This window comes from Bubalus kerabau, chromosome X, assembly GCF_029407905.1.
Source record: "Bubalus kerabau isolate K-KA32 ecotype Philippines breed swamp buffalo chromosome X, PCC_UOA_SB_1v2, whole genome shotgun sequence".
NCBI classification, from domain to species: Eukaryota; Metazoa; Chordata; class Mammalia; order Artiodactyla; family Bovidae; genus Bubalus; species Bubalus kerabau.
Window position 1 is genome coordinate 119,084,062 of NC_073647.1, and position 13,843 is coordinate 119,097,904.

Here is a 13,843-nt window from a genome sequence, read left to right on the forward strand (position 1 = left end):
GAAAAGCATTTGTAATTTTAATACAAATATAATTTAATAGAAGGAAACCAATAAAATGAGGCACTACTGGAAAGGAACTGAAAGCACTTTGAATCAACTCTGAACTCTATACTTAAGAGTTGCTAAGAAGTTTAATTTTAAAAACTGCCACCTATTATTATAAAAAGATTTTTTAAAAGTCTGTATTACCGATGCCATCGGATTCACACCTTCCACACCCGGCTGACAAGCTTCTGCCACGGCTCGAACGTGACCATAGCCAATGGCAGTTAGCAACAGCTTGGCTATTTTAAGAGCATTGAGGTAGGCACCCCTTCGAGTTTCCATATCTGCATTTGGTAAGAAGTTATTTCTGGTTAGCATGCTCAAGACAAGGGGGAGGCCACCACTTTTCAAGAAGTGAAACTGAAAATCAGAGGAATCATCAGCCAGAAGTGCACCAGCAGGCATTAACAAGGCATAGACTACCTGGAAAAAAGAAAAACTGTATTAAAAGATTTTAAAAAGACAACTTATTTGCCTCATCATCATTAGTTTAAAATTTTCCTGTATTTTTAAATTCTTTCAAAAATACTTCACAAGTTTTCCATGTTCTTCACACTATCATATAAAAGGTCAAATTTAAAGAACATGGGATAAATTCAAAAAGTAAAACAAACCTCTGTTAGGTATAGTACTTGTGAGGCTGAAGGACCAAAGAAAAGTGAGTCAAGAGATGGACTAAGGCTGCTGTCTCCAAGTTTGGCATGGTCTAAACAAATAGCTCTTAATTTTTCTATTGTTGTGCTATCTGTAAGAAAAAAAAGAGACATAGTCTAAAATAAAACATAATTCATGCATTCATATTTCATTTTGGATATTCTAAAGACTACTTTAGTATGGAATAGAAATCAATTGAGTTACAGACTCAAACTTCACAAGACATCATGAGATCTGCATTGATTTAAAACAAAGAAAAAGTCACAATCAACCAGGGCTCTTTTATCACTCAACCCAGGTATGAGGGAAGCAGTCTCCTACTCAGAGATCTGAAATCAACATGTCTTCCTCAGACACTAGAGACTGAAAATGGAGAAGGAAATGGCAACCCTCTCCATTATTTTTGCCTAGGAAATCCTATGGACAGAGCCTGGCAGGCTACAATCCATGGAGTCACAAAGAGTGGGACATGACTGAGTGACTGAGCACACAGCAACGGAGACTAAAAAATACAACAGACTTCAAAAGGAAGTAGCTGAAAATAACAAAATGAAAGTATGACAAGCTCTTCTCTCCAACTTTTCTAATGTTAGCCTCCGTGACACCATGCATTAACTGGTTTGTTAAAATGCAAGAAACTTGGTGGTACCATTAGAAACTGTACCTTAAAAAGTAAACATTAAAAAAAAAAAAAAAAAAGGGAACAGTACCTCAAAGTAAAAATTTTTTTTTGGATAATATTAAAAGATGCACTTCACTTAAATCACAGTGAAAAGATACCGCAGAAAAAAATCCCATTATTAGCTACCAAACACTCAAACTTACTTCAGAAAGTAGAAGTACTTTAATACTGAAATATTAAAGTACTTTAGTACTTTAATAATGAAATAATTTGCAAGGTAAATGCCCTATGATTTAAATACACTTGGATAAATAAGATTTTCTTTTTTCAGTAAAAGCTTTTTTTTTTTTGAAAAGTAAAGATAAATGAAAATTACTATAATTTCCATAGGCTAAGCTAATTTTTAGTGGCCCAGAAATATCTTATCAAAAAAATTCAAATTAGTGTCGAGATTGTTGGTTTTCCCTATTCTGAAGAGGGAGTAACATGTAACTAAATGAAATATTGTTTTAATAATATAACATTTGTGAATATCTTCTCCTGTCATTAAATATTCACCCTCTACATCATTTTTAAAGATTAAAATGATACTCTAACAATGGGTATTTTAGGTTTTCTCCAAAAACTTTTTTTAGACAATAAAGATCCAAATTATTCTCTACAAAGAAACCAATTCATACACTGTATCTGAAAATATCTTGCATAGTTTTATAAGTATTCTGAGTGAAGGGCAAAGGGAATAGGAGAAAAGAAACACGGGCTATAAGAAAAGGATGCACTGAATTTTAAGTAAATCATTTAATGTTGGATTATAGTTTATTCATTTGAGGGATCTGAACCAAATCACTAGTGGCCATTTCACCTTTAGCATCTATGAACCTAAATAACTTTAGGTCTTCGATTATGTACATGCTCATTTAACAAAATATGGAAAATAAGAGAAAAATTTAAACTGCCCATAATCGTGGATTTTAGTTTATTTCTTTCTAGTCCTTTGAAGAGATGCCTAAGCCTAATTAATTATATGATATAGCAGCATGCTATTAAAAAGTCTAGAAAAATGATGAGCAGTAACACATGGGTTAAGAGTACAAACTTTAGAGCCCAACTGCATGCATTATCTTAGATCTTCCTCTAAGCTGTGTGTCTCTGGCTAAAAGCAGCAGCAGCAGCAGCAGCATCAACAACAACAACAACAACATCACTCCGTGCCTCAGTTTCCCCATCTTTAAAATACAAATAAAAATACCTGGGAAAAAGAAAGCTCTGAAGAGGAAAAGCAACTCCTCTGCTGGTAAAGCAATATACATTTTAACGTCTCTGTATCAGGCAAGAACCTGGTTTCCTGATGTGCATGGGTCACAAGAACTTCTGAGGAGTTTACCTACAGAGGACTGTGTAAGTTCTAAGGTTTAACAGCAAATTATAACGGAGGCACTTAATTTTAGGCAAAGACTCAGAATAAATAGAAGTCAATTACTAGGAAAAAACTTCTAATTCCACCTTGGTTTTGTTCCTCCTTTTAAAATATGTGCAAGTGTGCACAAACACTAAATGATTCCTCAAATGTTAGAATGTATAACTCCTTCCTCTTCTTTGAGCTCCTGCTTCCTTTCTTAAAGAATGTGTTCATGCACGTGCCCATGTGTGTAACAACCACAGTGACAGAGACTAGGTTAACACTTGCTGAATAATGCTTAAATACCAGTCACTAGGCTAGGGTTTTCCATATACGATCTCATTTAATCCATACAATTCTATGAAATCGTTATTATTGGTCCAGTAAAACTAAGAAAACGTATGGCTAAGGCCATGGAGTAGCAACTTGAAGAAGCAGGATCTGAACTCAAGTCCATTTGAGTCCAAAGCCTATGATTTGTCTACTGTCATACAACCATTACTGGCATTTTCAAAGCTGGCTATTTCAAATTTAGGTACGATACTTGGATTACATGAAATATGACAAAAGCACCCTCCTAAGTTTTCTGCTTGAGCTGCCTGGCAAGAGCTCCCTCTCACCACCTGGTGGCAGTATGCTCCAGCCACAAGTCAGGGATTACGAGATGGCCTTTCAAATGTTAAGGTTGAATTTGCACATATAAAGCAACAACTGTGACTCGAATACTAGGTAAGTAAAATAAATTCTAAGCTACACAACAGATAAAGATCAAATTAAATCAAGTCATTAAGAAAAGCTGTATTTAAGAATCTAATTAACATCTGAACTGATTCTATACCATATGACTCAGGATGGGGTAAGAAAGGTCAACATGGTGTCTACTTTAGAAAAAGGAGACAATGGAAACACAAGACAGTTTTAAAAATTATCTAGGCCAATTACTGAACTGCATTTATCAGCAATAAACTTCACTAAAATGAGAATAAATTAAAATACATGAACTCAGAAAGAATAAAGACACTGAAAGGAGTGGAAAGAATGTTAGAGATGTCGGCAAATTATTGAAGGTGTAGAGGGGATGGAAGATATTAATAGCTGGCTTAGCTGAACCCAAGAAGTGCTTTTTGGGGAGAAAGAAAAGGGTACCTATAAATCAGCACCCCACCAAATTCTAGGAAAGTTAAGGATATGCAAGCAAAACGTAATTAGCAGATACAGACAGAGTGACTGAAGTCTGCAAAAGAAGCAACTTTCTACTGTATCTCCCTCCCCAACAGACTGATAAAGCTGGGAAGCAGATGTCTCACTAATGCAGAGAATAGAGACAAATATGGAATGCAGAAAAACTAAAAAGCAGGATTAGTCTGTATGAGTCCATGTTTGTTTTCTGATATAAATGTGTGTGTATTTAAGTGTGTATTACTTCCTCAGATCAAAGAAAAGGCCTAGGTGACAAGAACACCCCAGTAGTTACGAGCACAATTTAGCTGTTGCATTCTGGTTTCTAGCAGAGTACCCTCCCCCTTGCTAAAAGGAGAAATGCCTGATTCTAGGGCTGGAATAGAGAAAGCACTACATGAACTTTAAATATCTTGTGCCAGAAAGCAAAAAGTACTTGAAAGATGATAAAACTATATCTAAACTACATCTAAAAAAGCATTGGGTTCATATAAAAAACACAGTGCGTACATCCACTGATCATGACTGGGACAACTGAGTATCAAAATAAATAATGATTGTAATGGCTATTATGGATAAGGTGGTTAGATAGCATCACCGACTCAATGGACATGAACTTGAGCCAACTCTGGGCGACAGTGGAGGACAGGGAAGCCTGGAGCGCCTGCAGTCTATGGGGTCACAGAGAGTCGGATATGACTCAGCAACTGAGCCACAACAACGTAATGGCTATAACCCGATGGATAAAATAAGAATCTATGAGTAAATAGTGATCACACATTAATTTACAGGGGAGAAGGCTCTACTTTATCGTTCTTGGAGTTCTTGAATTGTACTTACAACTTTTCTGTAAGGTAGTAAATGTTTCCAAAAAGTTTTTTTAAACTTTTTAAAGTTGTATAGAATTGAATGATCTGGTCCAATTCTCTCCACCGACTCTTATTTTCAGCTTATAACTTTGTAGAACATTAGGTTTTAGACGAAAACATCTATTAGCGCACAAACACTGAAATGTGTTCATGAAAAACAAAATCCTATGGAAAGGATTCCTTGGAGGAAGATCTTAAAATTTTAACACTAGAACATCTGGGGTCAAGAAGTTAACAGAAGAGCTAGAAAAAGTTAAGGATGCCACCACAAAGCTGAACTACTAATCAAATGTGAGCTATTATTCAGATTAGTATTGTTTCGGAAATAAACAAACCAAACCACCTCCCATGTACCCCTTCTGAAATAAATGCATGAAGGTGTGCCTCAGAACGATAACAGAGTCCCTCAAGAAAGGCTCAAGACATAGGAGCTGATGAACATGAATCTACCATAGGAAGGCTGAAGAAAGAAGTCCCAAGATGGTAACTGCATAACAAACAGCAACCAGATGAGAGGAGGCAGAAGAAAAATTCCAGGACAACAGTGGAGCTGACATATAATACCCATGATAATGGAAAATTATTTTGAGAGATTATTAGAGAATACACAGGAAGAATTACTGATAGGTGTATAGAAAATCAATGAAAATGAAAAGGGAAAATTAAGCCCTGAAAAAAAAAGCTGCCATTAATCTAGCGAACTACTTTTCACACACTCTTGAAAACGTAAATGCTGAATATGATTTTAAGAAACTATTGGAGGAGGGACTTCCCTACAGGGCCAGTAGTTAAGACTCTGCCCTTTCACTGCAGGGGGCTCGGGTTAGATCAGGGAACTAAGAATCCTGCATGTCATGTGGCGCAAAAAAAGGAAAAAGGAAAAATGGGAAGAATGTGGAAATAACTTTTCATTTACACAATGGAAAATCAGTAGGTAGGTAGGTAAAACTGACAGTTGCGTGAGAGTATTATTTACAGATAACACACACACAGATAATAAATGCTACAAAGTGAAAATGGCTGTTTCCCAGGAATAAAAAAGAAACAATGCTGTAGATGACACATGACCCAGAACACAGTTCAAGGGTCAGAAAATGTTTTCTGTAAAGGGCCAGATAGTAAATATTTAAGGCTTTGCAGGCCATATGGTCTCTCCCATAACTGCTGCTATGCTATGACAAAAGCAGTTACAGACAGCATGTACATGAATGAGCAGAGCTTGTACACCAATAACTTTGTTTATGGATATCAAAATTTAAATGTAATATAATTTTCGTAAGTCACAAAATATTCTTTTTGATTTTTTTCTTTAGCAATTAGAACATGTAAAAACCATCCTTAACTCTTGGACTGTTCAAAAAGCAGGCAGTGGGCTGGATTTAGCCAGTGAGCTGTAGTTTGCCAACTCCCATTATTTTCCATCTAGGAACAGAATTTGTTAACAAACCCATTCCTGTCCAACATGTACTTTATCAACACCATAATTATTTACGAAGGAAATTCTTACCTGGTGGCATAAGTTTCATAAGTACTCTTGCTCCATCTCTAAGAGGTGGCATATTTAAGCTGCTACCCAAGTCTGCAACTTGCCAAAGGAAAGAGATGTATCTGGGATTCAGTGACATTATCTAGAATACAAAATACACGGAATGTTTATCTGTAAATTACACCTCCACAAAGGAAGAGTCCCCAAATAAATGTGTTTGTTAATCTCCATACTGTTGCTTCTGTCATTTCTATCCTGAAATGGTCGGCCTACACATCTTCTCACCTTTAGAAATCCTTAGTAATGCAGACTGAATATATTATCCAAGCCACCTCTAGTACTTTGTGTCTGACAGCTTTTTTACTATTTTGTTAAACTATTCTTATTATTCATACAAGTCAGATTCTGTATCAACAAACGGCTGCCATGCCCCACTAACAGTTAAATTCCTAATCCAACTGATTGAGAGAGCCAACTCTTCCAACACTAGAGCGGCTGGTATTATTAAAATTTTTGTGGGGAGGTAAGGGAGGGAGAAGTTACTTTCTTTAGAAACAAAAATACGTTACTGACGATCTGAGAAAGACTGTGGGTATTTTCCTACAGAAACAGTTCTGAAGAATTCATTTTTTGTGGCACAAATACAAAATACAGTGCTATTTTTCTCAGTGAACTTACAAATTATAATTGAGTTGTATAATAGGCTAGTTTTATATAAATATAATGGCACTCTATCTATATAAAATGTGGTTTTTAAAATTTCAACCAAGTTACAATCACCTTTCCAAGGATCCATTTGAAAGTTGATGGTTAACTATACAGTTATGTACAGTTATTTGATATTTTGCCACAATAAATTGTAAGCTCAAAAAAAAAAAAAAAAAAAAAGAACTATTCTATACACGTTCTTAAATAATCTAGCATAATGCCTTGCATACAATAGTTCAAAACTATCTACTCACCACCCCAGGCAAACAGCTTTCCACTTCTGGATTGGGACCATCACTGTAATGATTACCATGGTTTCCAGGAGACCCAGTTGAGGAATCAGAAGAGCTATCAGGGCTTGAAGGCATATTGGAACTGATCTGTGTAAGTTTGGCTGTAATTAGCTAAAAATGATATACTAAGTTAGTATCAAAGACAAGGAAAAATACACAAAACAGTAGTGATATATACCAATCAAAACAAAAAACTACATGCTATCTTTTCAGAAATATAATTTATAACTATTGTCTAACCTAATCACTTAAATAGTTTTGTTTTTAGAAATCTTTTCCTCTGCTATATTGTAGGTACCATTATGCCTGTCTCAGTGTTACAGTAATTCAAACACCTAATACAGTCGCACATATAACGGATGCTTCATTAACATTTATTGATTGAAATGCTGACTACTAAATTAAGAGTCCCAGGCTTGATTTTCTTGAAAAATTTGGTAATTATAGATACTTACCGACTTATCTTTTAAGTTTAATTGTCCGATCAATTTTCTATCATCTGCAGGATCTATCAGTTCACCACCCACAAAGAGCTCAATTTTTGTATGAGCTACATTGGCTTTGATACGATTGAGAATACATCGTCGTACTGAACCGATTGTATCATTTGTATGAGACCATACATCCAAGTCATCAACCTGTCTGCCTTGGTTTGGAAATCGAACTATAAAAGAGAGATGTTTACCACGGAAAGCTCTGGGGAAATATAAAAGGGAAAACATCATCGTATTCAGCAGACTTTCAATCTTCTTGCTAAGAAAATAAAGCTAGGAATTTAAAATGGAATCTTTTCTTACTAAACAGGAAAAATGAGTTAAAGACATATTATTTTTGTGTGCTATGCTTAGTTGCTCACTCATGTCCGACTCTTTGCAACCCAATGGACTGTAACGTGCCAGGCTCCTCTGTTCGTGGGGATTCTCTAGGAAAGAATACTGGAGTGGGCTGCCATGCTCTCCTCCAGGGGATCTTCCCAACCCAGGGATCGAACCCAGGTCTCCCAGGTTGCAGGAGGATTCTTTACCATCTGAGCCACCAGGGAAGCCCATATTATTTTTAGGATCTTAAAAACAAGTATTTACTGCTCCTTTTAACTCCAAATATTATAAGTAATCTTCAAAACCCAACAATCATAGTCGTTACTCTTGTACTTAGTTTGTAGGTATCTAGTTACAAGACATTATAAGAGACATGAGTAATATATCACTTATTTTTATGCTATAAAAGCCCAACTAATACCAAAACTCATCCCCTCAATGATATTTATGTTGGCATATTATTTTCTGCAGTTAAGAAGCAAAAAAATAGAAAACATATTCAATTTAAGGAGCAATTTAAATAATTTCATGGTTAAAAATAGAACTCTTAAATACTAATGGCTCATATTCAATAAATATTTCTAAATTTTACATATTATTTGAAATTACTAAATGGTAAAACCTTAAGAGAAATATTAATAGACCCAAATATGAGTGAATTAGGTAAGGGAAATTTAAGAGGCACAAATTTCCAGTTACAAAGTAAGAGTCACGGGACAGGTGGTAACTAGGCTTATCATGGTGATTGTTCTGTAATGAAATATTCAACCACTATGTTGTATACCAGGAATCAGCATAGTATTGTAGGTCAATTATACCTCAAAATCAAACAAACTCATAGAAAAAGAGATCAGACTTATGATCAGCAGGCAGAGGGAAGGACAGGGAGTGAGGAATTGAATAAAGGTGATTAAAAGGTACAAACTTCCAGTTATAACTAAGTAGTAGAGATGTAATGTTCAACATGATTAACAAAATGCTGTTATATATGAAAGCTGTTAAGAGAATAAATCCTGACACTTCTTAGCACAAAGGAAGAGTCATTTCTTTTCTTTTCTATCTATATGAGATGATGAATGTTCACTAAACTTATTGCAATAATTTCATGATGTACTAAATTATTATAAACTTATAAAGGCTGTATATCTATTATATCTCAATAAAACTGGATGAAAAAAGAAATGTTAGTAATCATTTGAAAATATTTCTTACTATATTGGCTATCTGTCAAAGCAGCCTATTTTAAGAGTTCTTTCCAATTCACTCTGCAATCAGACTATACTATTATTTTCAAAAGTGGAAACGAATGGTGTCAAAACACCTCAATGGCAAAATATCCCTGGCAACATTTAATGGGCAATAAAATCAATGGCAGAAACAAAAACAAAACACCAAACAACCCCCCCCCAGAATAAAAAGAAACTAGACTTAATTTCAATGCCCTAAACAAAAAGCAACAAAAAACAGATCCAGGAAACAAAACAAAAAAGGTCTACTATTAAAAAAAGATTCTGTAAGATACAAACACTGTTCTTAAGCAAGATGCTAAACATTTTCAAAAATGAAAAACTTCCTTTCCTTCTTCCCGTACATCATCACTTTAAAATCCAAAGGCTAGGAGACTGTCAATTAAGTAGCAGCACAGTAGATCAGTTACAAACCTTGACATAGGCAGAATTGTTCTTTCCTCATGATAATCACTGTCACATTCGTTTATATATTCCCTTAATACAGTTAATACTCGAACCATTCGAACAGCTTCCTGTCTCGCACAATTAATACTGTCTTTGTCACCATCCAAAACACATAAAGTGTCATAGGAGGCTTTCAAACGATCAAAGCAAGACTGAATGAAGTCTTCATGGATCACCACCTACAAATAATGGGCCAAATACAGACAGTTCAAGCTTTATATAATTAAAGATGGGAACAATTAAAGGTAGATCTCATTTAACCATAATCATATTTAACAAGAGTTTATACCGATAATAAAACACACTGGAGTTGCCAAAGTGGGGAGAGAGGTTAGGGGAGGGAAGGATTGAGATTAGCAGATATAAACTATTATATATGGAATAGATAAACAACAAGGCCCTACTGCATAGCACAGTAGCATAGCATATTCAATATCCTGTGATAAACCATAATGGAAAAGAATATGAAAAAGACATATTGTATATATGTATAACTGAGTCACTTTGCTGCACAGCAGAAATTAACAAAACATTGTAAATTAACTACACGTCAATAAAACAAAAACAACAACAACAAACACTCATTATGTTTTGTCAAAGAAAGCTAAGGTTATTTAAAAGTTAACAAGTATAAACTAGACACACAAAAACTGAATTTCAGGATGAGGTGTTAAAATTGAAAGAAATTCAGCTGAAATCTCCTACTATAATTATACTCAAAATAATCACTTCAAGATAATTTCCAAAACGAGACTCATTTAGACAGCATTTTGTATGAGAGAAATGTGGACTAAATATTTTAGGTATATTTTTATAATATGAGTTAAAATAAAAATTTTCTAGTTGATTCTGAATTAAAGAAAAAATTCTCATTAACAAGAGTTCTTCAATCAGAATTCAAACTTGTGAAAATTTTAATACATGTTAATCCTCACCTGATTGACCTGTAGCCTTGGACCAAGGTTTGTGTATATCTCTTTAAGGAGATCTATAGCTCTGCTGGCAATATCATCATGACTCTGAATCACCACCTAGATTAAAAAAGATTCAAGTGTAAATATCTTTCAAGAAATATTTTCGTTGGCCATTTCCATTCAAACCATACCTTCAGGATTTTTAATACAGCATTCAATAATTTAAAAAGCAAACCTCAAGTCTTTGTATAAATCAAGTTAAGAAAGGAAGACACATTTCACTAAGAATAAAATATGCTGTCATTAGTATCATTTACTCCTGCAATTCAACACCTTGGTAACCAAGCAGTGGGCTTCCCTGGTGCTGTGTTTACTTGCCCAGTTGTGTCTGACCCTTTATGAAACCATGGACTGTAGCCCTCCAGGCTCCTCTATCCATAGGGATTCTCCAGGCAAGAATACTGGAGAGGGTTGCCATGCCTTTCTCCAGGGGATCCGCCCAATGCAGGGATCGAACCCAAATCACCCGCATTGCAGGCAGATTCTTTACCATCTGAGCCACCACGGCAGCCCAAGAATACTGGAGTGGGTAGCCTATCCCTTTCTCCAGGGTATCTTCCCAACCCAGGAACTGAACTGGGGTCTCCTGTATTGGCAGGTGAGCCACCAGGGAAGCCCCACCTGCCAATGCAGGAGACGCAAGTTGGATCCCTGAGTCACAAAGATCCTCTGGAGAAGGAAATGCTAATCCACTCCAGTATTCTTACCTGGGAAATCCCATGGACAGAGGAGCCTAGAGGGCTATGGTCCATGGGGTTGCACAAGAGTTGGACACGACTCAGTGACTAAACAACAATAACCAAGTAGTGAGATATTAAAGAAGGAATTTAAATTAGTTAAAGGAAGTCAAGATAACATGAAATACAGCTTAGCATAAAAGGCTACCCACCCCATCTTTATCATCTAATCATATCAGTGGTTTTCAAACTATGTATAGACTCTAAGTGATGAAGAGTTTTAGGGATGAACCCTATAAAAGGCATGGGAGGGGGAAGGAAGTAAAGCACAGGGAGACTGAGTTGCAAGAAAAAAACAACAACCAGGCTTTCTTTTCTCACTTCAACTAGTTTTACATTTTGAAGTGTTATGTAAACTTTGCTTTTAAAAAACAGTTTCTGCTGTTTAAAAATGTTGAAAACCAATAATCAAATACTAAAATAAACTATTCAGTCTGCCTATGGTTTGCAGAAACACATTTCATATCCAGAAAACAATATAAACTGCTGCGAACAGGTCAGATTTTTAAAGATAGGACTAATATATTAATAACTACAACATGGATGGAACCTGAGGGCATATGCTAAGTGAAATAAGTCAGAGAGAGAAGTACTGTATGATCTCACTTATATATGGAATCTAAAAATCAAAGAAACACAAACAAAAAATTGAACTCATAGATAACAAAGAATAGATTGCTGTTTGCCAAATGAGTGAAGGGGCTCAAAGTAACATATAGCATGGTGTTATATTTAATAATACTGTATTGCATATTTGAAAGAGTGAATGCTAAGGCAATACATTTTTCTTTTTGACCATGCCACACAGCTTGTGGGATCTTAATTCCCTGCCCAGGGACTGAATCCAGGCCATGGCAGTGAAAGCAGAGCTCTAGCCACTGGACCACCAGGGAAGTCCTAAGTAAATCTTAAAAGTTCTCACTACAAGAAAAAAAAAAACAAACTGTGACAATAGATTGTGATCATTTGGCAATATGTACACATCAAATCATTATGTTGTACACCTGTAACTAACATGGTGTTGTATGTCAATTATAACACAACTAAAAAATATATATAATATTGTAAGTTAAAACAGTGCTGATAAAGTATACATTCATAAGCCTTTCTAAATAAAGTCTTCTTTTCTCATATATTAGCATTAAGTGTATAATAAGCTAAAATTAATACTGTAAAGAAATAGAGGTCTACATTAAATTAAAAAGGGGAAGAAAATAATTTTCATGGAGAGGCATGAAAGATTTCTATGGTTAGTGCACTTACATTCTCAACACATGGGGGCAGACAGATTCTAAGCCAAGAGAAAAGGAGTATCAGTGGCAGAAGGAGGGGAGGTGGAGGGATAGAGAGATGAAAAAGTCCAATGACAGATGACATAGTAAGATAAAGATGAACTATCTCTAGCTCCTAGGACAAGCATCAGAGCAGCATATATACATATAATTTATATGTAAAATTGTGATTTCTTACCTATTTGAAAAAACTATATCACATACACAGTTTATCAAGTTCCCACTTCTCACTTACCCTCCAAAGGTAGTCTAATCCAATTAGTTCCAAATCATCCATCATATATGCTCTCCTTTTGGCTACCAGTTTTCCTTCCCGACAATTCACAGCTTTGAAGAATCGTTCAAAACATTTCATCCCATTTTCAGTCAACAAGGATGGATCAAGCTGAAGTACATTGCTTTCAAAGAAGTCCTTATTAATATCAGGATCCAAGTCTGGTTCATCCCCCATCAACTTGGAATACCACTTAAAACAGGCTTCACGATCACAAAGGTAAACTGCATTCTCTGCTAAGCATTTCCATATTTGTTTTGCCTGAGGAGCGCATAGCCACAGTTGGCCATCCTTTAATAAAAATCTTGAAAAACATAAAATTAGCAGTTAGATCTATATAATTTTTATCCTGAAAGGCAATCTATCTGTATATATGGGAAATAATCCACTTATCACAACTATATTTTAACTACAGGTAAAAGGATGTTGGTTCTTATCAGCATCTTAAAATAATTTATTTCTTAATTTTTATCTATTACTAAAAAATACTAGGTATTCATTCATTCAGCAAGCACATATTAAGCATCTACAATGTGCCAAGAACTCTGCTACATCACTGGACCTAAACTAGAAAAAAAAAAAAACCTTTGTTCTCTGTACACCTGAAAACACTGTAAATCAACAGTATTTCAATAAAAACAAAAGGATATATACAGTGGGAGAAAAAAAAAGATTTGTTCCCTGATTTGATCTCTGAAACCAGACAATTCTGAAAGTATGTTTAATAGGTTATCTGAGTTTTAGCATTCTGCTTATATGGTATCACTGGAGAAAGAGGTATTCTACTTATGTAACTTTC

General features: G+C 35.2%; 1 protein-coding gene across 6 annotated transcripts in view; it reads right to left on the minus strand.

Annotated features, from left to right (window-relative positions):
• USP9X (ubiquitin specific peptidase 9 X-linked) overlaps positions 1 to 13,843 on the minus strand; it is a 115,212-nt gene that overhangs the window by 37,935 nt on the left and 63,434 nt on the right. For all 6 annotated transcript variants that reach the window (XM_055564328.1, XM_055564326.1, XM_055564327.1 and 3 more), the window contains 8 exons: positions 13,006 to 13,348; positions 10,703 to 10,798; positions 9,735 to 9,946; positions 7,711 to 7,951; positions 7,217 to 7,366; positions 6,276 to 6,396; positions 660 to 790; positions 190 to 468 (listed from right to left, as the gene is read on the minus strand). In XM_055564328.1, coding sequence (XP_055420303.1) covers positions 190 to 468; positions 660 to 790; positions 6,276 to 6,396; positions 7,217 to 7,366; positions 7,711 to 7,951; positions 9,735 to 9,946; positions 10,703 to 10,798; positions 13,006 to 13,348 — 1,573 coding nt within the window. The remainder of the gene's footprint in view (positions 1 to 189; positions 469 to 659; positions 791 to 6,275; positions 6,397 to 7,216; positions 7,367 to 7,710; positions 7,952 to 9,734; positions 9,947 to 10,702; positions 10,799 to 13,005; positions 13,349 to 13,843) is intronic.